A 23021-nucleotide genomic window follows, 5' to 3' on the forward strand; every position below is an offset into this window, starting at 1 on the left:
CCCGGTAGACAACACATATTATGTCACAACACAGCGCGCCACAATTCGGAATATGAAACAGTGATTTAAAAGCAAACAGCAAGATTCTAAATTTTGTAAAGTACATTTATTTGACATCAAATGTTTAGAGAATATTCAGCAATTTGCATTTGTCTTTGTTGTCGATCCGCAAAAGTTCATGTTGAGGCACGCGATGTTCCTTTGTGGTCCAGAGGGTGTTAGATCAGCTTACAACTCAGTGCGCCACAATTCGGAATATGAAACTGTGGTTTAAAAGTAAAAAGCAGGATTGTACATTTGGTAAAGTATATTTATTTCACATGAAATGTTTAGTGCATATTCAGCGATTTGCTATTGTGTCTGCTGTCGATCAGCAAAAGTTTATTTTGAGCCACGCGTTGTTCCTTTGCGGTAGATAGGCTGTTGGTTTATGATAAAAGCAGTAAATGGTTGCTCTGATAATCGGAAGGTTGCTCCAACAACGAGCCATTAGACCACCCTATTGGTTGGTATGTTGTTTGTAGCCGCTAGTACTGCGTAAGGGCATATTGGACCTTGGCGATTGTCCCATAAAATGGTGAGGGTCATAAAGTTGCATATTTGGACCTGCACCTGGCAGTTGAAGACCCCATCCGCTGGAGTCTGTAAATCGTGACATAGGAAAAATGGGGCGACATACCTGTTTTAAAAAACATAAATTAGTCTCACCAGCCGATCTTCATTAAAAATCATCATTTTATTTATTAGGGCGTGAAACTATTTGCTATCGAAGATAGTGCAACGGAGTATGTTAATAATAAAATGATAATATTTTCCCATTCATATAGCGCTAAGAACCGTGAGGTATCTAAGCGGTGCTTATTATTACCCATGGTGTGTGGTGCTCATTTATCGACCACGGAAGGATGAAAGGCTGAGTTTGGCCTTGCCGGTATTCGAACTTGCGTTAGCAAGCTGTGCACGGATTTCAAAGCGAGCGTTGTACTCGCTGTGCCACTTGACAGGCTACAGTGAAGTGGCACAGCGAGTAGAGCGCTTGACCGCCTATAGACTGGTTAAATTATTTCTATTAACCCACCCTGTGTCGTCTGCCTTTTTCAGAGCCCTCTAAACGACAGGGGATCAATTCGGCGGTGATAGTGTGCGGTAGAAAACATTATGCCACTTTGAACGAACAAGTTCAACTTGAGCGGTCTTTAATGCTACGCTATTGTAATTATATTTGGTATAAAATAATCTAAAGGGTTACTTACAGTACAATTGCAATTTCCATTGTCTACGAGTAGTGCAGTCCCAAAATACGATTCCGCGTGTGCGAACGATCTTTCGCATAGTGATATAATATATAAAAGTGGTTTTGTTTCAGAAATTTCATCCTTATCTTCTTTTACGTTTTAGCAACACTCCTTCAAGAGAAGTCTTTCATCACAATCTCTGTCTGTCAAGGTCAAAACACAATACAACCTTATAGTCCGCTTCGTGAGCCTCTCCGGGGCCCGAGAAAAAAATGGAAGCAGCTGACCTTCACTGTGAACGTGCATAAATTCTTACTTTGCAACATTCTGTGTAAAGCCATCTGTGAGAAGTTGGTTTTTGCACGCCATGTTTGTATATTGTTTGCGTGATATTAAAAAAAGTTTGTTTCAGGGACGTTATGGTTCTAAGTACAGCCGAAAGACCCCTGAAAATCGCAAGTTATGGTAAGCTATGAAAAATAACTCGCGCCACCACCGTGCACTGCTAACACTAACACCCAGGACATCAAAGATAACATCACAAATGTCATTGATGACATCACTGATGACATCACATGTCTCACTCCCCCTTTTTTTCCTTTACTGACATATCTAGGCTACATGGTTTTGCTCAGTAACAGTCAAGGGGCCTCATTACGGCCCTGGCGCTAAGGGATTACCGGTACCGGTAAGGGTACCGGTACCGGTGATCCCTTAGCGCCTGATTACAAGGTACCTTTGCGGGTTCCCAACTTAACGGCTGGTTTTACCAGCCGTAAAGGATTGGACCCGGAAAGGTATAATAGAATGCTATTTATATCAATGCATTGCTTAATGCACTAATTAGCTCATGATATTTATCCCATTGATCCTTGACAGTATTTGGTCAGCATTATAAGAATCCCTTGTACAGAGTTTTCATGAAAAGTACATACACATATGATGTCATCAGTTACACCGATTGGTTAATCGGCTTGCGTCATGTCCACGGACATGCACCGTGTCCACTGATTGGATGGTGAAGAGCGTGAATTGCGTCAAATTTTTGGAAACGCCCACCATCTTGGATTCCGAACATCGCGGTAAAAACACAACATTGCACTCGTCAAATTTATCAAATAATCTCTGGGGAGGTGAAGGGTGATTAGGATGGGATATGGCTGCAAGAAGCAAAGAAAAGTCTGCGATCAGTTTGGATGTTCGCGAACAGTCCTGAAAGTTCGCTGACACCTCAGCATTACAGGGTTGGTGAAATGCAGTTCTTGAATGGCTTTTAACTTTGGTGCCACTTAATATAACTGCATGAAATTTTACATGTGTACTTCTGACCTGATTTCGAATGGGTTTACAAAGTTTGGTGGGATTCTGTCATGCGGGGGCAAAATTAGATGATTAGTAAGGTTATCAGCACTGTCTTATAGTTCTGTTGTTTTTTTTAGCAGTGCACGGGTGTTAGTCTTAGCAGTGCACAGTGGTGGCGCGAGCTATGGTTGCTTAGCTTACCATAACTGTCGAATTTCAGGGTTTTTTCGGTTCTACTTGGGACCATAACGTCCCTTCAACAAAGTTTTTTCACTGAATTTACTAGGTTTTTAGTAGCGCAACTTAACCATAACGTCCCTTTAACAATGTTTTTTTCATTGAATATATATATATGTATATATATATATATATATATATATATATATATATATATATATATATATATATATATATATATATATATATTTACAATGCTTAACTTCACAACATGCATTTCATCATGAAGTATAAAATCACATGTTCAAATTCATCAAAATAAAGTTTTTATTTTACTTTCCCTAATGACACCCACCATTTACAGAATTGGAAAACTGTTATAAAAGGCACAGCATCTCAAATAAATGTGGTGCAGGAGCACAACAACATGTGTATTCAATGTACACTATGCTTACAATTACTTGGATCAGAAGGTTTTGTTTTTGGGAAGTAGTTCTCTGATACATGAAGCCTACATTATGGAATTTACCTTATCTAACCTGGGAGTCTTCAGACTATTTTAAATGGATTTAAGCCCCCTGCCCTGTCAGTTCATAAAGGAATCCACCTGCGGATTTCAGAATAAAAGGGTTGCATGGAATTCATACTTTGCATTAATTTATGTGAATAGAATAAATCCTCTATGTTGCCTTTCATTCCCCCAATATTTTCATGACTACATCTCCCACCAGCGACAATTAATAATCTTCTGTCAGGCTATGGACCTTCATGACTGGTTCATATTTATGACTGGCCAGTAAAAAAGCACATATTCGAATTCAAATGGCTCAATGTTACACAAGTAAACTGTGTTTAAATTGCACAAAATGCTGTCAGTTTTACATTGCACTCTTAATACAAAAATGAAATGCAATGGGTTTTATAGAAATGTTATTTTCGATGTACACTTAACTATAAATATATCTTACACTGTGCCTGTGTCTGTTCAATACTAGCATCGCCTGTTTGCACCAAGACCAACCTCACTCTGTGAAGTTACCAAAGATAGGCTATAGAGCAATCTGGAATTGGGGCCTAGGATTTACATTGAAATGTTGAGTTCTATTTTTGGGTTTTGGGAATCAGTCTGGGCACTCTCAATTTGAATGTCCTTAATCATCAAGATCTGCAAGATGTTCTGGACCAGCCCCCATATTGACTGCACAATATCCTTTAGAATAGGGAACATCCTATCCTGCAGCCTCTATGCATAGTCAAGCCTTTAATTGGTATCACTTCTCCAGCCAGACATTTCATTTGGTTAATATCCATAAAAATAATAATCCTCTTGTATATATGTACATGGTATTTTATAATCAAAATGATGCCCCCCTTGGCAATATTGCTCTTCTTTTCATTGGCCTGTTAGGTCCTTAGACACCCCTACAATCCTGTGACTAGAAAAAGGTAGGGGGAAATCACTCCTCCACTTGTAGTTAGCAATTTGGTTTTGTCTCCATAAACTATGACATGAATGTGATAATTTAATAAAACACAAAACATTACACTCTATGTGTTTCCCCATATTGAATTCCTCTGTGGCATATTTCTTTCAGGAGTTATTAATTTGTCATGGTTTTTCATAATTTGCATAATTGTGTACCATGGTAATTTGATATTTGCTTAACATTTTTTCATCTACAAATGACATATGGTTTCAAGATACTAGCACTATCCACTATAAAGTTATTGATTTTTAATTGATTGAATACTTTTGTCTCTTTATAAGGCATGATGCTTTTTGCTCATTTCTTTCCTGAAAACAACTAATGAATGCAAGATGTCCTTTGAGTTGCATTACAAACTACTAATTTCCTTGATAATGTTATTAGGAATCTCAGACATGTATTTTTCAGGTGAAAACAACTTGTTATTTAGGGTCTTGTGACTTGCATTAACCTTATTATCCAGCTCAGTCATGTGATTTTTAATGTCACTAAATAATCCACTGTTTGGATAAGCCTCCTCTGTTTCAGGTGTTTGTTGTTTGCACAAAGCATACCTAAGGCTTTCTAATTTGATAAGTGCTCAACAAATCAATTTCACACAAAATCTGAATTGGTTATGATTACTAGCTGGGGGACTTAGTGATTTACGGCTGGCTACTCAGTGGATGAATTGTTTAACCCGCTGTATGTTCAGGGATGTCATTCACCCAAGTACTTCCATGGACAGCTACTAATTCATACTCATAATTTTCTTTAATATGATAGGCAAAACCATCCACATAAACTATGGGCATTCCCCAACAGGATATCTCATCATGCACCTTATGAGGAAAATCTGTATATGCCCCAAGTTTTATTGGTTGTTTTGAGTTCTCCATCCTCTAGACAGATCGGCTAATTCTTGTGCCAAAGGAATCTTTTTTTGTTTTGTTTTGTTTTGTTTTGTTTTGTTCTGATTTCTACAGGATAACCCTGCATTGATATAATCCAGGAAGTAATTCTTGAGTTAGAGACATTCCTAGTTCATATTCTATCACCCTGCAAGTATTGTATCAGCTGGTGGGACGTCCCAACTTTTAAATACTGCCTATTATCAATGGACAGTAATTATGTTAACGCCCATACCATGACCAGAACTGATTTATCACATTCATTAAATTTGACCTTCATGGGTGACAGAGTTATGCTTATGCAAGAGATCACTTTATTCACTTGTTCGTGCTTCTGATATAAGGCCTCAGTTAAACAGGTTTCAAGCAATCTTGTTTATAAGAAGAATTCCTTGTTTTTTATGGGATAAACTATGCATGGAGCTTGGGATAAACATATGTTCAGTTGTTTCACAGCCTCTATCTGACGGTCCCCGGTCTCCCGCTTGACCCATGCCATCAAAAGATGGACCAAGGGTTGAGTGATCTCTGCATAACCCTCTATATAATTTACGACAGTAGTTAGTCAATCCTACCAAACTTTGCAATTCATGTAAATATTTGGGGTTCTTCAATTTCAGTAGAGCTTCACCACTCTTCTTCTGGAGAGTAAGACTGACAGCTGCAATGTGATGGCCTAGAAAGTTTGCTTTAGTTTTGCACCACTTTGCTTTCAGGAGGGATAACTTTGCACCTTGTCAACATACAGCAGATCTGCTCTGATGTTCAAACACAGTTTTACTTTTGATTGGGAGGTCATCAACATAGGTCAAATTGTCTCTTTCTACTAGATCAGGCATGGCTTTATCTAGGAATATGTTGAACTCATTTCTGCTATTCAAATACCCATTTCTGCTATTCAAATACCCATGCGTACTGTTGCCCCCCAAGGTAAAGGCACTTTTTATTAGTGCGTACTGAGTACCCAGACAATCAATATCCATTAGTCGAATCAAGGGCAGTATATTCTTTAGAACCCTGGATCTCTGCAGGACCCTGATCAATGTAAAGAAGAGGCCACTGAGGATTGTGACCCATAGTCAGTTTGCTTAGATCTGCACAGTCTCCATTGTCCATTGGTTTTCAATATTCCTAGTACTGGATTATTAAAAGTGGAATGTGGATTGGTCAAATAATCGCAGAGGATTCTAAATTCTTAGTAATCTCCATGAGTGAATCTGTGCATGCTAGAGGTAACCGGTACATAAAAAGGGTAAATGAGGGGGTAACTTGGACAGTGTTTTATTGATATTTGGGATTTCATGAGTTTGACCGTTCAGCCCATTCAGGGTCATTCTCCTCAGGGTCAAGTCAATATGGTTTGGTCTAGGACTCTGAAGGAATGAAAACACATATAGGAATTAACATTTGAACAGGGAATGCTCCCCTTTCGGTGACGTCCAGATCACTGCTCTCCCTTTGATTGAGATGCCTAGAAAAACCTAAAGTGGAAGAAAAATCATTTTGTTTTGGGATTTCTGTCAAAATTGTTGGATTTTGTTCATTTTGGGTTATGCGTTTAGGTGTTTCTTTGTTACTCTCATTCTTATCATTCAGGTTTATTGCCACACCCACAGAGTTCTCTTCTTTTCCAAGTGCAATTGTTAAATGTGTCTGCTCATTAAACCTCTTTTTTATTTGTCCCTGGTTTTAGTTCAAGGAATCAAGAGGGTTCACTAACAGCCTTTGACAATTTTCTAGCAAGCTCAAGGATATTTTTGTGTGAGGTATAATAAACTTCCTGGAAGGCTTGGTATTTCTTTTCTGTAACCTCCACCTTTCCTCTTCTCCTTATATACTTTGAACTGTGACTATTGTCTCCTGTTCTTGTCCACCCTAACCTGTCAATTCATTCTGGCCACATTCTGCTCTCGGTCCATTGCTTGACATTGCTCAAGTTGTGAAAATCTTTTTCCACTGTCCAGACTATGGGGTGTTCTCTGCTCATATCTCTGTTCTTCTCTAGAAATGCAACTGACTCTTCCAGGGGAGTAGTCTGGAAGTTTGGAGAATTATTGTTGTATGTTATGTTGGATCTCCACTCACCTTAGTACTGGGAGTGGCTATCCCTGAACCTAGGAGGAGGAGGAGGATAATGTTCTTGATAATTTGTCCTTGGAGGTGATGATTCACTTCTCTCCCTGGGAAACGTCTGACTTGGATTTTCCTGGGAATTTAATCCAAGGTTCTGAAAATTTCTCTCTGCAGGAGGAGCATACTTATAGCCCAGTTTAGGCATTGAGCCTAAATACCACTCACTAATGTTAGACTCTGGTTTTGTGTGTTCAGTATTTTACATGCCCAGTGGAGGATGAGTTTACTGGTCCCGAACTTAAGGTTTTCGCTGTCTATTACAATCCTTAACAGCAGAAGAATAAGTATTTGCCCCATTTGTAAGTCCAATTGTGGAGTACAATTTTAATCTCAGCTATCTTAATAGAGGCTGCGGCTGGCAATTGATTAGGGTTCTTTTCTTTGTTTTTGGGAGTTGTTGGGTTCTTTACTTCATAGATCTTTAAAGCCTGTATTATTATCTACTCCAGACTTCTTGAGTCTTTGAAATTGTAGTCTAACTGAGTCGCTATGTATTTTGGAAGGGCTTGCATGAATGTTGTTTTGAAATCACAACTTTGGGTGGCAACGCATTAATAAATCAGGGCAAATGCATGCTTGAGTTCTTCAGCAAACATCCTAGGAGACTGATACTCAGCACACATTGGGCCTCATTATAAGTGTTGCAGTAAAGCAACAACGGCGCCGGTAGTGCTCCCGGCGCCATGGTTACCTCGCCGCAACATTACGAGTTTCCTCGCAGGTGCCGCTCTGGATGCCTGGTCAGACCAGACGTGCAGAGCGGCACCCGCTAGCAGTACCGGATGGTAGCAACGGCCCTGTTATTAGCGGGACCATTGTTACCATCCTCCCCATTCCCATTGACCCCTATGGGGGCTCAAATGGGAATGGAGATGTACCGGATGTGGGTCCCGCAAATGGGAATTACCAGGCCCGCAAAGGTCAGAATGGCCCGGTAATTCCCATTTTCCGGGACCCGGACCCAAGTTTGCGGGTAGCCATGCTGGTAAAAACGGCATGGTTACCTCCAAACTCGTAATGAGGCCCTTAAGTTATAAGCTGTTTTACGAGTGTCTTGGGGTTTTCTGTGAATTGAAAAATATTTTAAAAAGGCTGCATTATCAGAGGACCATTTGTCATGATGTTGAGCTTCCAGCCCAGCAAAGAAACTTAAAATTATGCCATCATCCACACATACAAATCTAGATGTTCCCATAGAGCAGGTTATTTGGCCATGTTCATTCTTGGTATAGGGGCTCCGAGACCTTTCTGAGAATTTTTAGGAACTTGGGGTTTCACCCTAAGTTACCCAGGGGAATCCAGACCTGGACCCCTTGCTCATTGTGCTTAGAGAGGCTCAGCTTCACCTCGCTGATGAGGCACGACAAGGATAAAACACGTGTCTGGGGTTGCTGTTGGTACTTTTGTTCAGAGGAGAATTGCCTGGCATTTCGGTGCTGGACTGCACTTGTGGGTGGGACAAAGACTGATATACAAATGGATATTTCTCCTCTGTGAAAGGTACAGTGACATAAATCGTGGTTGTAGACACTCCCGAATGGGCACATTCCCATAAATCAGGTTTTTTTGTCTGTGTTCGTTCTCAGTAGAGGGGCTCCCAGACCTTTCTGTGCATAAACAGAACATTTTGCATTTTTATGATAAGTGGTCTTAAAGCGTTGTATTGCCTTAATCTGTTTGATTCGGTCTTTCATAAACTGTGATTGTAGTTATATTTGTCTGTGCTTCTTTACCTGAGTCCAACTATCCTCATCAGAATCAGAGGTACCATGTGAATCCCCTTCACTGCTTGCATATTTTCCCCACTTGTCACTCTGAGTGTCAGGAGGTTACCTATGTGGACGATACTGGGGACTCTCTTTACTTTTTCTCATTGGTCTTCTGGGTTATAGGCCTCAAATATTTTCTGAGGGGCTGCATAGTATGGCATGTAATCACAGTGTTGCTCAAACACAGTGATTCTCCATCTACCGAGGGTCTCTGGGGCATCAATATAATCTTTGGCATGGATAAGGGCTTTTAAAATATCCTTTTTATGTTGCATTTTCTGTTTCTCATTGTCAGACAGATGTGCCAAGTGGTCGCTCTGTTGAACGATAAACTGTAATCATTGCTTCCCTTACTGATTTTCATATCATGACTCACTAATTCTCTGTTTGGGTGCACTCTCACTGACTTTCCTGTCCATTCCTGACATTCTAAGTATTCCTCTCGCTTGTCCTCTCACTTGAATTTCTCTATATTCCTCTTTATCTAACAGGGAAATCAGGCCTTCCTGTGTATTTGGGTGAGATTTGGAAGAAAGGATGGTGTGTCCTGCTCACCCTATGCCCTGACAATGGCTAGGTGTGCCAAAACCAAGAATATAGTATCTATTGAACCATTCACTAGACCTGGAGATGCCTAGTGTGTAATGAACACTACTGTATATTAAAACATGTAATTAATTTCAATACAATTAGTCTAATACAATTAATACTCTGATCACATCGTCTTGTTAGTGGTGTCCTTCTGATTTATTTTTCAAAAATGGCATGCAGAAACCCTTGCCGATGTATTTTGGACTGTGCGTCCATCTTCAGTGTGCGCTCATCCTTTTTTGATGTGCTCCTACCTTGCGGTTGCTAGAGGTCAGTAACAAGCCACTTTCTTATCCTTTGTGGACTTTCAAAATGCACACTTTCATGGTCTTCCAATTTTCTTTGCTCCAACTGGTCTAGACATGGTGAGGGACTTCAAAACAAACCAGCCCACTAGCTGACACTTAGACAAGTTTCAACTGTTTTCCCAGCCTGCCAAAACCCCCAGCATGACTCTGAGATGCTTTGAGGAATGGAGAGGTAGTCTCAGGAGTGGGAGATAAATATCAGAGTGTGTGATTTAGATTTTGAGTCTGACGTTGCTTGAACGTCTTTGATTTCCTGTCTCAGACTCTCATCATGATCCATTTCAATCATCACATGTTGTTTGCTTTACACAAGCTATTCCCTAAATTCATGTAGACCAGCTTAGTTTTGGAAGCCAGTTTCTCTTTCATGTTTTGAAGCTTTTTCTGTAAAGAGTGTTTTTATGACTCCTGACTAATAGTCTGCCAGCTAGTTAATTCGTTCTTTAGGTGTTCTGTCCCTGACATTGCTTCAGCAAAATCTTTGCCTAACATGTATAATTTCTCTCTCAATTATACATGGTGTTCTATTCTCTGCATTAACTCCTGCACAGCCACCTTTCTTTGATCACCCTGTGTATGAGACTGTGTTAATTATAATGTAAGTTAGTGTATTTCTGACACTGCTTTATCTTTATCCTATTCTAATTGAGCCCTTTGTTTCTTAATGATTAGCTTGGGCCATTATGTGGTGCTAACGCCAACTATAAATTGAAAGTATTGCACTAGAGATCAGAGAGGGAGAAATGGCTTATGAGGAGGTACACACAGCTTGTAGATGCTGTTTGGTTATTTGTCCACCCATTGACAACCGATGGCCATGCTAATTCCTATTGGCATTTCCAGCCAGTTTGCACCACCGCCCAAAACAACTCCTCTTGGGAACTCTTTGAGCTTGCATTACTAAAGCCTTACTATCAAACTTTGCACTCAAAGTGTCAGCCAGTGTTTTTTCAAAGCAGTCTTCTGAGAGTAAATGACTTAATTGGAGCTGTAAACTCATCACTAATGTCATAACTAGGTCTGCCTTCTGACACATGATGTATAAGCATGATGCAGGTCCTTCACTGAAGTCCTGTTAAAATCAAGCATTGGAAAAGTCAACAGTTGTGGCATGTGTAGAAGGTTTAGGCATTTGCCCGGCACTTCTCTTAGACGCCCAGGTACTCACACCATTTTGCACCTGCTACAATCAATGGCCAGTTAATACCACTACGGCAGTGCCTGACAAGTGTGTTTCTCATGCCTACATAAAAGCCCAAAACGTTGTCATTGCCAATTCTTGTTTTTATATAATTATGTAGCTGATCAAATTCAGCTTTAGCAGCTATATCCTTCACAGTAAGTTTAGCATTTGCCTCTTAACTCTCTTCCAATTGCCATATCACCATTTCATATTCAAAATGCCAAAAATATTTTTTTTATTGTTTTGTACATGTTGCTCTATAAAGAAGAATGCCACTATTTCTTTTAACACATACCAACAATATTTTGGATAAAGGCATAATTAGGGCTGATATTTTTGTGTTTGTATTTCTTTTGCACATTATAAATATCTGTTTAAGACATTTCACATCTTATGGACAGCATGGAAATTGCTAATCTGCTTTAAATAAAAATACGTAGATCACTTTTCAGCCTTATCTATTTATAAATAATCAAAGGGAAAGCGATACATTTTTTGCACATAATCGATTGCACAATCTACCATTGATAACAGAGTGGAGAGGACAAGGATCCATTACAATGAGTGAGAGAATGTGAGGTGAAGACCAGATGTTGCAGATGAAGGGGGAAACATAAACCAGGGACTAGGACAGGGCAGAATGACAAAGGAACGGGATGGTGGAGGAAGTGCTAAATCGAAGATGGAGGGGTGATGGAAACCTTCTGTGGGGTTGTTCATGCAAGATAGGGAGAGAGGAAAACAGGGTGATGCAGTACTAGCAAACAGGTTGTTCAGAAAGATGTTTCATTTAAATATTGGTAGAGTTGGAGTAATGTGGAAGGGCAGAGGAAGAGCATTCCAGAGTAGGGTAGCGAGGAGAGAGAGAGGGGGACAGAGGGTCAGTGAAAGGGAGCACAGGGAGCTTGAGTGGTTGCAAGGTGAGCCAAGGATGATCGTATCGAGCGAGGAGGAGAGTAGGCAGTGAGATAAGCAGATAGATTGGTTTGTGCGAGTCCATGGACAGTTTTATAGATGATGAAAAGTTTACACCAAGGCCTTCGTTTTATAGACAGCCAGCCAATCTGGCTTCGGGCAGAGGAGATACAGGTAAAGCGAGAAAGGTTGAAAAATGTGTGGACCACAAAGTTGAGAAAAAATCATAGTTGGGATGATGATACTAGCACAGTAGTCAGATCTAGAAATAACTAAGGTGGAGATTATCTGTTTAGCAGTATTGAAAGAAAGAAGATGAAAGATTCTTCTGATATTCAGGAGTTTGAGTCTAGCTGCAGTAGCAGATTTAGAGATGAAGAGCGAGAAGTTGTGTGATGGGTCGACGATGACACCAAGGTTACGAGGTGAAGCAGAGCAAGGAAGGTAGTCAGGAGAGAAGAGAAGAAGAGGGGGAGAGATACCCTCTTTAGCTGGGAAGAAGAGAAATTCAGTCTTCAGTGATTTTGGGCATGAGCAAGTGAGATGCCATCCAATATTTGATGGTGGAGAGACAGATAAAAAATGTTGACAGTAGCTTGTCAGATAAGGAGTGAAAGGAGAAGAAGATCTGAGTGCTGTCAGTGAAGAGTTCATAGGAGATTCCATAAGAGGAGATAAGAGTGACAAGAGCTGAAGTTTAGCGAGTGAAGAGAAGCAGAGCAAGGACATATCCAGGGATGATAATTTCACCAAAATGCCCGGGGTAGCGAAAGCGACATCACATGACCCTGGACCTCTGATGACATCACAGGAAGTGTAAGAATTTGACACCACCCTGAAGTGATATCACAGGAAGCAATGGAACATGATCGTTCATCCCTTGACAAAACAGGACGTGGCATCACATAGCATTGCTTCTAAGTACACTATGAAACATGGTTACGATAGCACTGTAATGCAATAAACAGTATATACAAGAATGGATCACCATATGTATCGCTAATATGGATGTATATGTTTTGGCCGTGGTGCAATTCTTAGTGGCCGAATTGACTGTGGTCAATTAGGCCGCAAAGCCAATTTTGCTGTGGCCAAATGCACCCACATAAAAAAAGACACCCACTTCACATCCGCAGAGACAGCCAAGTCCATGCGGTGCAGAGGCAGCATTTACGATATGCCCACCTATACCTACAACTATGATGATCATGAGTCGCCCATGCTGGTGACAGGGTAAACTCTAAATAAAAGCTATGCTGTCATTTGGGCATAGTGCACAGTGCTACTTATGTTCACGGCCCCCACATTCCAATTGATATTGCACATGTGACAACTCCTGTGAGTCAGCTCTGCTATGGACAGTGATGTCTATTCTTTTCAGCTGGGTGTAGCCTGCCAAATGACAGGACGAAAATCTGGAGGGCCCGTCCTAATATTTGATATCTTTGTGAGGGCAGTTAACACACTCCACCCGACACAGATACACAACAGACCACTGGCCCGGGCCCAGGCATCAAGCAGTACACCCATTCAAAAGGAGTAGCCTCACACCTTGGTGCTGCATATCTTCAGGCCTTTGTTCTTAGTGAGAATGGAAGGTGGTGGGATCATGATAGGCAGGAAGGCTCTGGTCAAGGGAAGGATGCTTCCCCATCTTAATTTTCAGTGTCTGCCCCTCTCTCTCTTTTTCCCTTCCCCTCCACATCCTCTGGAGCAAAGAACATTTGGTGTGACATCAGAAGGGCAATGTCCACTCTGTTCAAGAGCAGGGTTTGGACAACTAAGGCAGGCCAGCTTTAGTCCAATTACCTGAGGACTTTGGCCCTCAAAAGAAGGGGTCTTCCACCCCTTCGGCAGGTGTGCTCAGTTCCTCTCTGATACTTTTAAGACCACAGACTCATTCTGAAGATGTCACTGCACTTCCTATGGGAGGTTTGTACTCTGCAAAGCCCTCAGCCTGAGGTGAAGAAGGAATCACCCAATGCAGTGGCAGGATCTGGCCCCTACCACTCCCATGACACATCAGGAGTAAACTCTGTTGTGGATCAGGACCTACCACTCTGCAACAGATTGTCCTGAGCTGGGAGATCAGACCCCGAAAGGAACGATCCAATTATTGCCGTACTTGAGTGGGCCTCACAGTGACCGGAGGACCAAACAAGCTGAAGCTCCCTGTTCACTGCACCAAACTGGTCGCTCCATGTTCACCACACCTGGAACAAGATGGAAGTCACTGCTGCTGATTGCTTTGCTCCTCCACCACATCAAACATTGCTTGCACATTCAAGCAGCTCAATACTATACTGTGTCTCAGCTAAAGCTTGTCACCTGGTAGGGCCGAAGTGACTGCTCACTCCAGGACCTAAATCAAATCTTTGAAGAGTCACACGCCAACTCTAACTGAGGGTTACAACCATGGCTTGGCCCACCTAGCCCTTGAACTGCCGCCTCATTAATCGCACATCGATGCACCGAAGATCACCCATTCAGTGACCACCGGCTGCTGACTCGAACCACTGGAGCGTCACTCATTGACCCCTCCCGGCAACTAAAGCCCGACTCGGCGTGGCCAACTGCAAAGCATTCCTGGAACCGCCCAGACCTGCATCTTTGCGAGCCGCTCCTCTATCGAATTGCACCCACATTTACCTCTACTCAACACTGGCTTGCTGCTGGATCCTCCACCATCCTATGTGCCTGAACTGAGCCTGACCAGGTATCTCTATATTTGCCTCCGGGTGTGGCTCTGTCAGCCCACCAAGAACTGAATCCAGGACCTGTTGACTGAGAACTGCCCCCATTTGGACTATAGATACTGGTTATGTCACAATCGCTCCTGTTTTCTACAAGATATGCTTTTTATGGTATTACCTTACCTACCACCCCTTGAACTACGCTCAGAGTGCTACTTTCTCCAGTCTGTTGCATCCTTTCTGTTCTTCCTTCAGAGTAGGTTTGTGTATAGTATTCTCCATTTGTTCCACATGCAGAAGGTGTGTTTTATTGAAGTGTTTATATTTTTGTAGAACCTTGATTGGACATTCCCTTAAATTTGGAATATGATACTGTTTTGTTTAGGTCACTACTTGTTCCCCTTCACGCTCTGCTCGAGAGTATAGCTTTCCCTTTGCCCACCTTACCACAAAAGGTGAAGCAACTATCCCTGTTTTACCTTTATGATTGGTTTGTGTTTTGGTTTGTAGAAGTCTGAGGGTTGTGTAGACCATTTTACCCCTACTCATCCTTGTACTCCTGTGGAGCAGAATCCAATTTGTCACAGTGGGAGCAAAGGAAGACATAGCTGCGGGAGAGGCGGGTAGGAGTGATGGAGAAAAGGTAGCAGGAGAAGAAGATAGAAAGCAAGTAGTGTAGGTATGCTAAATAATAGAAATGGTAGAGGCAGAATGGAGAGCAAGATCATTTGAGGCAACAGTAGATGAGATGGAGGACTAGATGGTCAGAGAAATATTAAACAATTAAACATTCATCTATCTTGTATTCTTTCTGTATATATTTTCACGCACAGTCCCTGATGAAGGATTCAATTGATCCAAAATGCATTGGACAGGACAAGATTGTCTGGTTCCTGTGTCTGGAGATGGATGTTTTTATTAAAAATATTGAATGAATCCAAACGTTTTCATGCAGTGGAATTGAACTTCATTATTACTATATGTACTGCTTGACACCAATGGGATGCATTGAGTACCAAGAAGGTTTCTTCCTGGTCCCCTCCCCAACTTTCTGTACTCCACATAGAGAAAATATGGTTACTGGTGTGCTCTGAATACTCTTTTCATAATTAGGTTTCTAAAATGTCTACAAAATTGCTAATATTGTAAATAGTTTAGGTGGTGTGGTGCCCACTAGAACATATTGTATTCTGAATGTGACAGAATTCCATTTGTAAGGATGTGCTCACCTGGTCTCGTATGATTTTGGTGAACAAAGTACAGATGTTCTTTGCGCAGGAAAGTGTGCTTTGCAGAACAGACACACTTTTCACATATGGTGTTAGTCGTTAAACCTACGATGACCTCTAGATCATTGAAAGCACCATATGTTCACTGGTATTCATTTAGCAATGTGTAATTTCGTACAGTTTTCTATTGACACCATTGACCCTAACCCGGATCAAAGATTGGGTTCAGGGAATGTATGATATTATCTAAACAGCCTGCAAAGGGCATGGTCACCTGACAAATCCTTTCTATTCTAGCCACTGAAGACCTTTGTGTAATATCACTGGCAGGTCCAATGCATTCTCACACCCAATCACAGTAGCACCCTGGGAAGGATACAGTTTTAGTGCTACCTAGGAAATATTTTTTTGAGACACAAATAAGACCTTCACAACTCATTCACAAGTGGAGAGGCTGGTTTCTAACCGATTGGGAGAACCTATAGCACCTTTCTACAACTTGCCTAGAAAGGGGTTAGTAGGCAAGGGAAGAGAATTGCAGACTGAGGACCTTTGTTTCCCAGGGAACAGGACATGCGAAAAGCTAATGTTACATGCAAGCTTTGACATGGGAACGAGTCTTTCCACCATCTTTCCCACTGCATGATTTGCTCTGCCCTCGGTGGCCCCACTGTCAACTGCGGCTTCTGGGAACTTTGCAGAAGCAAAAGAGGGTGGAAATGTCTCTAACAAGGCACCCTCTTTGTGCCCTAGCTGGAGGCTTAGAAGCCCAAAAACCCTGCTAGATATACTGTATAAATGGAGTGGTACCCCTCTTCTCCCCTACAGTCTGTTGATTACCAGTTGGAGTTGTTAAGATTTTAAGGTCTCATTCAGTTGGTGTGAAGATGGCTGATCCATGGACAAAGAAAGACCCTGCCTCCATTAATGTTTAATGACAGAAATGTCACTGCTGGAACAATGTGCAGCTTTCTTGACCAAGACATTTGGGAGCCCAGAGTGAAGACATTGCACTTGTAGGTAACCCATCCCACTCTCATTTGAAGAAAGTGCGGAATAAATGCCCAGATGTCAAGGTATCCCTTTATACTCACCCAGTGTGGCATTAGTTCTGGGATTGCTGTGCTTGGTTTCTCATAATGTATTCAAGTTAGTTTTGTGAAATTGAGCATGCCCAACCCTTTGATCAAGACATCTCATCCGTCATGCACCTGGCCACCTTCTTCACCTGATCGGCCTTACACTTGACAATCCTCTGCAGAGCACCAGTTGAGATGCCCTGCTTGAAGCTAGCCCCGCTGACTGATCCTTTCCAACCCTCTCACCACATAACGATGCTTGGGTGGAATCTTCTGCTGGTGCTACGCATGGAAGTGCCAAGAAGACCTCTGTGGTGATGTTTTCCCTTTCAGAATAAGGTAGCGAACGAGTTGATTAGGTGATTTTTCCTTTTCCACACTCGGTACTTTCACACCCTGATATGCATTTACCTTGGGTACGAGAGAGGTTTTACCTCTTCTTTTCCTACAATATCCAAGACATTTAAAGTTTCTATTTTGTGTGGTTTTTTTTCAAATGTTTGCCTATTTTTTCCCCTGCAGTATGATTCTCAGAGTGTTTAGCCTGTATATCTATATTCATATACATCAAGACTTATATGTGTATTTCCCTGCAGGGAGTGGGTCTTTGTATTTTTGATGTATGAGTAAATTGCATATTTTGATAGAACCTTGCTTGGGCAGTACTTTTATTTTGAAACTCACCATACTATTGTACTTTGGATGCTCCTACTGCTGTCTCACTTCTCTGGAAAGTGTAGCCTTCCCTCTGCCCATGCTAGCATTATAGAGGTGAAGGCGGAGTACCAGGTGTACTAATCGCTTTCCCTTTTTTGTGTGGCTGAAATATCGTAGAGCCGACGTGTGGTACACTTTTGACCAAAGCACATCAAATTCTTACTCCACACTGTATTTCAGGCCAGAATAGGATTTCATCACAGTGTGATTTAATATGTGTATATATAGTATTGCCAGACCCTGACTGCTATCTTTAATACATTTCCTAGATGGTTGTGGAACTGTTTGATAGCATACCTTAGTTGCATTTAAAAATACACAGTTTTGTGTTGATTTAAATTGGAGTAGAATTAATTGAAGCAATTAGACCCGAGATTGAAATACCACCACCTGGCTCGGTTGACATGTGGTTATAACTATCGCATCCAGACGATATTACAATTCACAACAAAACATTCAGCACCACATGACCTATGGTTAGCTCTTCAACAAAGAGAGTTTAAGTGTCAGGCTGCTCGTAGCATTCGGCTGACTGGAAGAAAACAAAGTTGTCATGCAGAAGGTTAATTATATATTGAATCTATTTATGAATTGAAAATATATATATTGTGAAATATTGTGTGGCATGACGGCACTGTGGCTGTGGTCGATGGCGAGTATTCATTACCACTCCCAATTGGCAAACATATAAGTCCACAGTTACCAAAAAGTAGTATAGAAGGCAGGCACTTCTAGGTGTTTAACCCCCACCTTTGAAACTCCCTACGCCTCATCATGATGCCACCAGTTACCTTATGCATTTCAGGACTGCAATGAAAACCTTCATCTTCTACCCCATCTACTGACCTTCCACTAATAGTAGCTTCGTTTGTATGTCTTACTTTATTACTCTGTATTACCCTTAGCCCCCTTGGGCTCCTTCTTCCTTACTTTGCTTTCTTTTCCCCTCTTTTGGTGGCTTAGATCCCTGTTTTCTTGCCATTCAGTGGGTGATGCGCATGATATAAACCAAAATAATCTCTGATAGGTCCTTAAGCCTCATTAAAATGGGATTCAGTTGAGTTAAATGCAGAATATTTATCTATTTACTTGTAAAAATTTCTTTTTAAATACTGTGGGACGTTTTAAAAAATGTGAACAATTTCTAAGATCTGGATGATCTGTTTAAGGATATTAATAAGTCAACATATTTTTGTTTAACAGGTTTTTGATGAGAACCTGACTGGCGTCAACCCTACAGTCAAGTCGCGAATAGTATACGATGGTGGAGTTTTCATTGGGCCAATATTTGGTGACATGCTGGCGACTGCACATGAGCTGCCTCAGGTATGGACATGTTATAAATGATGTCATGATTCACGCACACATGTGCTGTGAGAAACATGAGGGTATTCTCACGAGTAGACTTCGAGAATCCCTTATCCAGGTGCCCAGGGAAGGGCTGACGATCTCAGATCCCAACCCTGGGGGTGGAGGAGCGAGCTAGGATCATCTGGATGGGGGAGCTCAGGGTCACGGAATCTGCCAGGCGAGACACAGTATTATACCGGGAAAGAACAAAAGGAGAACAAATTCCTTAAGGCTTTCATAGGCTGTACCAACTCAATCTCCCTTCCGCTCAATGAGTCTACCTTACCAGAATCTACCCACCACTACACCTCTGGTAAAGTTATTAAGAGCCCAAACCCTGTTACAGTAGGAAACAACCTCTCTCAGAATCCCGGTTTTGCTGTTGCCTACCTGAATACTCCCGCTCATTCTTATTCATGTCCATCTGGTAATTATTTCCCAAACTCCCGATTTACATTGACAAAACACTACTGTTCCATAAATACCCCCTGTCTATTTCATAAACCCTACAAAACGCTAACACATTTCTGACACAAACACTTTCTTACACCATGGAAGACAATGGACTAATGCAAAAACTGTTTACCTGACATGTCCCAACCCAAAGGTCAGGCAAAGTCAGGCAATTGACCAGAATCACAAACACCTGACGGCCCTTTCCTTTCCCTACAGGGATAAAAGGTGGAGCACAAGAGCACAATACGAGCAAAGCAGACCGCACAATGAGAGAGCTAACTCAGCACGGCAGTTCAAGAGGAGTGAATCTAGAGGGTGACACAGAGAAAAGCCCCCTTGCCCTTTCTGAGACAGGCCCATGAAACCTCCATGGAAGGAATTGTAAGACCACAAACAATAGCCAGCGTTGTGTTGCAGCAGATGTCAACAGTACACAGGGCCCTCCTCTGCTGATAACCAAGCCAGGGAGAGACCGTACCGCCATAGTACCGGCCTTGATTCCAGAGACAAAAAAAAAACAATCAGTTCATCACAGACGGTCAGTCGAGGGGAGAGCCAATAAGAAACCGAACTGTGTTGAACAAAAGTAGCAAACAACTAATATCAAAAGTAGAAAGAACTGTTCATACCAGAGGGGAAATCCAACTACAGAGGAGTCAGGCACCATGTGGGTGCTCACTTGGGAAATGAGGCGATTACCCTATTGTTGAAACTACCGTTACACGAAGGCCATGGGAAAGGCACGAGAAAGGGGTCAAAGTGGTCATACAGGGGTCTAGTAAAATCCTCTGTACAGTCGATAGTCTTTGATTAGCAGATGATTGTAAAGCTAAGGGAAGTGAATCCCACATCATATGAACTGTTAGAGGAATTGTTTGATTAGGAAAGGTTGGCAAGAGTGAACCCGACGGATGGATGACGATGAAAAGGGGGCAAAGCCTTAAGTCCCAATGAATAGTTTGTTGACAAGAGTGAACCCGGCAGAGGGATGTTCACAGTGAACTGTTTAAAAAGACACTAAGATTTGTGAGTGTCAGAACTGATAATGATTTGAAAGAATAACATTAGAGAAGGATCTGAGCTCAGAAGAGGGGTATCCAAGGGTGAAAGCCATCCCCCATTGGAAATAGCCTTAGTGAACCTGACGGAGGGAGCCAAACATACGAGAAGGGTCTGAGACTGGAAGAGGGGGATCCAAGGGTGATAAGCCATCACCCCACCGACATGTGATCAACAACAGAGAAATCATTTGAATATAAGCCAGAGTTAACCCGACAGAGGGAGTCTGAGATTCGAGAGGGGTTTTAGCAGAGAAGATGGGGACCCAGGAGTGAAGAATTATCACCCCAAGTACAATCAGGAAAGAACTGTTGTTTATTATTTTGAGCCCATCATACCTTCAGAAGCAAGAAACGTAACTACCGAAGGTCCTGATATTGCCAAAACCTTTTTGTGGATCTGAGCCCAAAAGATGGGGTCCTGGGGTTAAGGTCATCACCCAACGTATATGTGGAAAGGAACTTTATTTTAGTATTTTGAATACATCAGGTCCTCAGAGGCAAGAGACTTTTGTAGAAAAGAGACTTAACCACCAAAGGCCCTGATAGCTGAGTGTGAACTGTTGGCTCGTGCTGGTAAAGCTTGAGCCTGTGTTGTTCTCTAGAATCCCACTGTGTCCCATGCTCAAAACGTGGGGAAGGGCGACCCTGGCTACCACAGCTGACTTACTATTTGTGTACACTTCTTTCTTTTTTGTGAACATTATCCCACACTCTTATTGTATTTAGCGTAAGAATTGGCAATAGGTTTTTCTTAGTATAGGCCCTTTTATTTGACAAGACGCCACTAGGACTGCCTTATTATTTGATGGTTGTACCTAGCTCCCCATGTTAGATTTAGGTTTAGATTAGGCATTTTTCCAAGCTTCCTATACAGTTTAAGAAACACCATTGAACTGTGATCGTGTGTGTCTGTCTTTACTGTTGCCACCATGAGTTCCTTGCAGTGCACACAGTGGGGAGCCACTTTGATACTTCTCTTTCATCTTGTCATGCATTTCTAGACCTTTTTTCTGTGTGGTATGTTTGTTTATATTATGTTATTTCTGGTTAATTGATGTACAACACTTGGGTGAAAGTGCTATTTAAATTCAAATAAATCAATAAATAAACAACCAAATCCCAAAAGAGCTTCACTGATTTAAACCTCTTTTAACATCACCTATTCATCTTGCCCCAAAACAATAGCACTGCACTTTGCACTCTGCTCCACACTAAGTCTCAAGCTTCTTTGGGCTCTATCGGAAGTCTTTCGGTATGCCGGTGGTAATTCCGGCGGGATACCAGCAGTCTAATTTACGTGACCGCAGCTCGGTCCGGCGCCATTAGTGCTGGATTCCGAGTTGCGTAGGATGGGGGTGTTAAGTCCCCATTCCATTGGGTTCCCAATGGGACATTCTGGGCAGCCGCAGTAATAGCGATGCAAATGGGCAGTAAGGGGAGGTTTTTAGCTCCAGAACAAAGCTGGCAGAGCAGTAATGTGGCAGTAATAGCATTACTGCTGCATTTTTACCGCTCCACCCAACTCCTGATGACCCCGCTTGTACCCTTCTCCTACAAACTCAAAAACGCATCCTGAATACTGCAAATCTGACTGAGTATGAAGGATGCTACAAATAATAGGTCGACGAGCATGCAAAGGTGATACTAAAGACACAGAAGCACAAGTCAATAAACAAGCTTGAAAGAAAAATATCTCCAACTAAACAACCCATTGGCAAACCTGGATGATGTTCATAATATGTGACCGACAGGCCCTGAAATCATTTTGGCATGACTTGTCCTATTTTGTGAGTGTACAATAGATGTTTGGCAGAGTCCAATCTTAGATTGAACTCTGAGTGGGTTTTTCGGTTTCATGCTTTCATCAGCCTCTGACCTCAGGTTGAATGCCGGTCTGTTTTGGTGAGTTTGTGAAACCAGTCTACTGACTCTCCACTTCCCCCATGACTCTGTGGTTCCTCTGCAACTGTTATGTGATCTATCATGATATATGTACTCCTTCCCACACTTAGCATCATTTTGTGTAGGCACTTTCTTGGTTTTGCACACTCAGCCCATGAACTTAGCATCTTAGTACATCCTTCATGTCTCTATGTTCTTCCTGACCAGCACTTAACTGAGTAGAATGTCTCCAAATCATATGAAGATCTAACCCAGGCCCCATGTTCCTGGTGCCACTAAGTTACAACTCGGCTAACAGTTGATGCCTTTCAAACACCTATTAAGTAAATAAATAAGTTGGTGCCCTCAAAACTCCTAGAAGATGTTTGAAGCTCTAAGAAAGGCTCAGCTCACTTATTATTTGTTTGTGGGATTTGATAGGCTGTGAGCAAAGGTGTAATATAAGACAGGCTCACAGTTGCAGGTGTTAGGACCTCTTCGGTCACCTTTACATCAGGAGCAGCTTTTGGATGTTGGTGTTTGTTTTTGTGTAGTTTTGTTTTGT

At 41.8% G+C, this 23021-nt stretch overlaps 1 protein-coding gene across 2 annotated transcripts in view; it reads left to right on the top strand.

Moving 5' to 3' along the window:
* The window catches only part of PKHD1 (PKHD1 ciliary IPT domain containing fibrocystin/polyductin), a 4356595-nt gene that overhangs the window by 756209 nt on the left and 3577365 nt on the right, over window positions 1-23021 (top strand). For both annotated transcript variants that reach the window (XM_069605754.1, XM_069605755.1), the window contains exon 25: window positions 18912-19034. In XM_069605754.1, coding sequence (XP_069461855.1) covers window positions 18912-19034 — 123 coding nt within the window. The remainder of the gene's footprint in view (window positions 1-18911; window positions 19035-23021) is intronic.

This window comes from Ambystoma mexicanum, chromosome 4p (genome assembly GCF_040938575.1).
Source record: "Ambystoma mexicanum isolate Mex_15411 chromosome 4p, UKY_AmexF1_1, whole genome shotgun sequence".
NCBI classification, from domain to species: Eukaryota; Metazoa; Chordata; class Amphibia; order Caudata; family Ambystomatidae; genus Ambystoma; species Ambystoma mexicanum.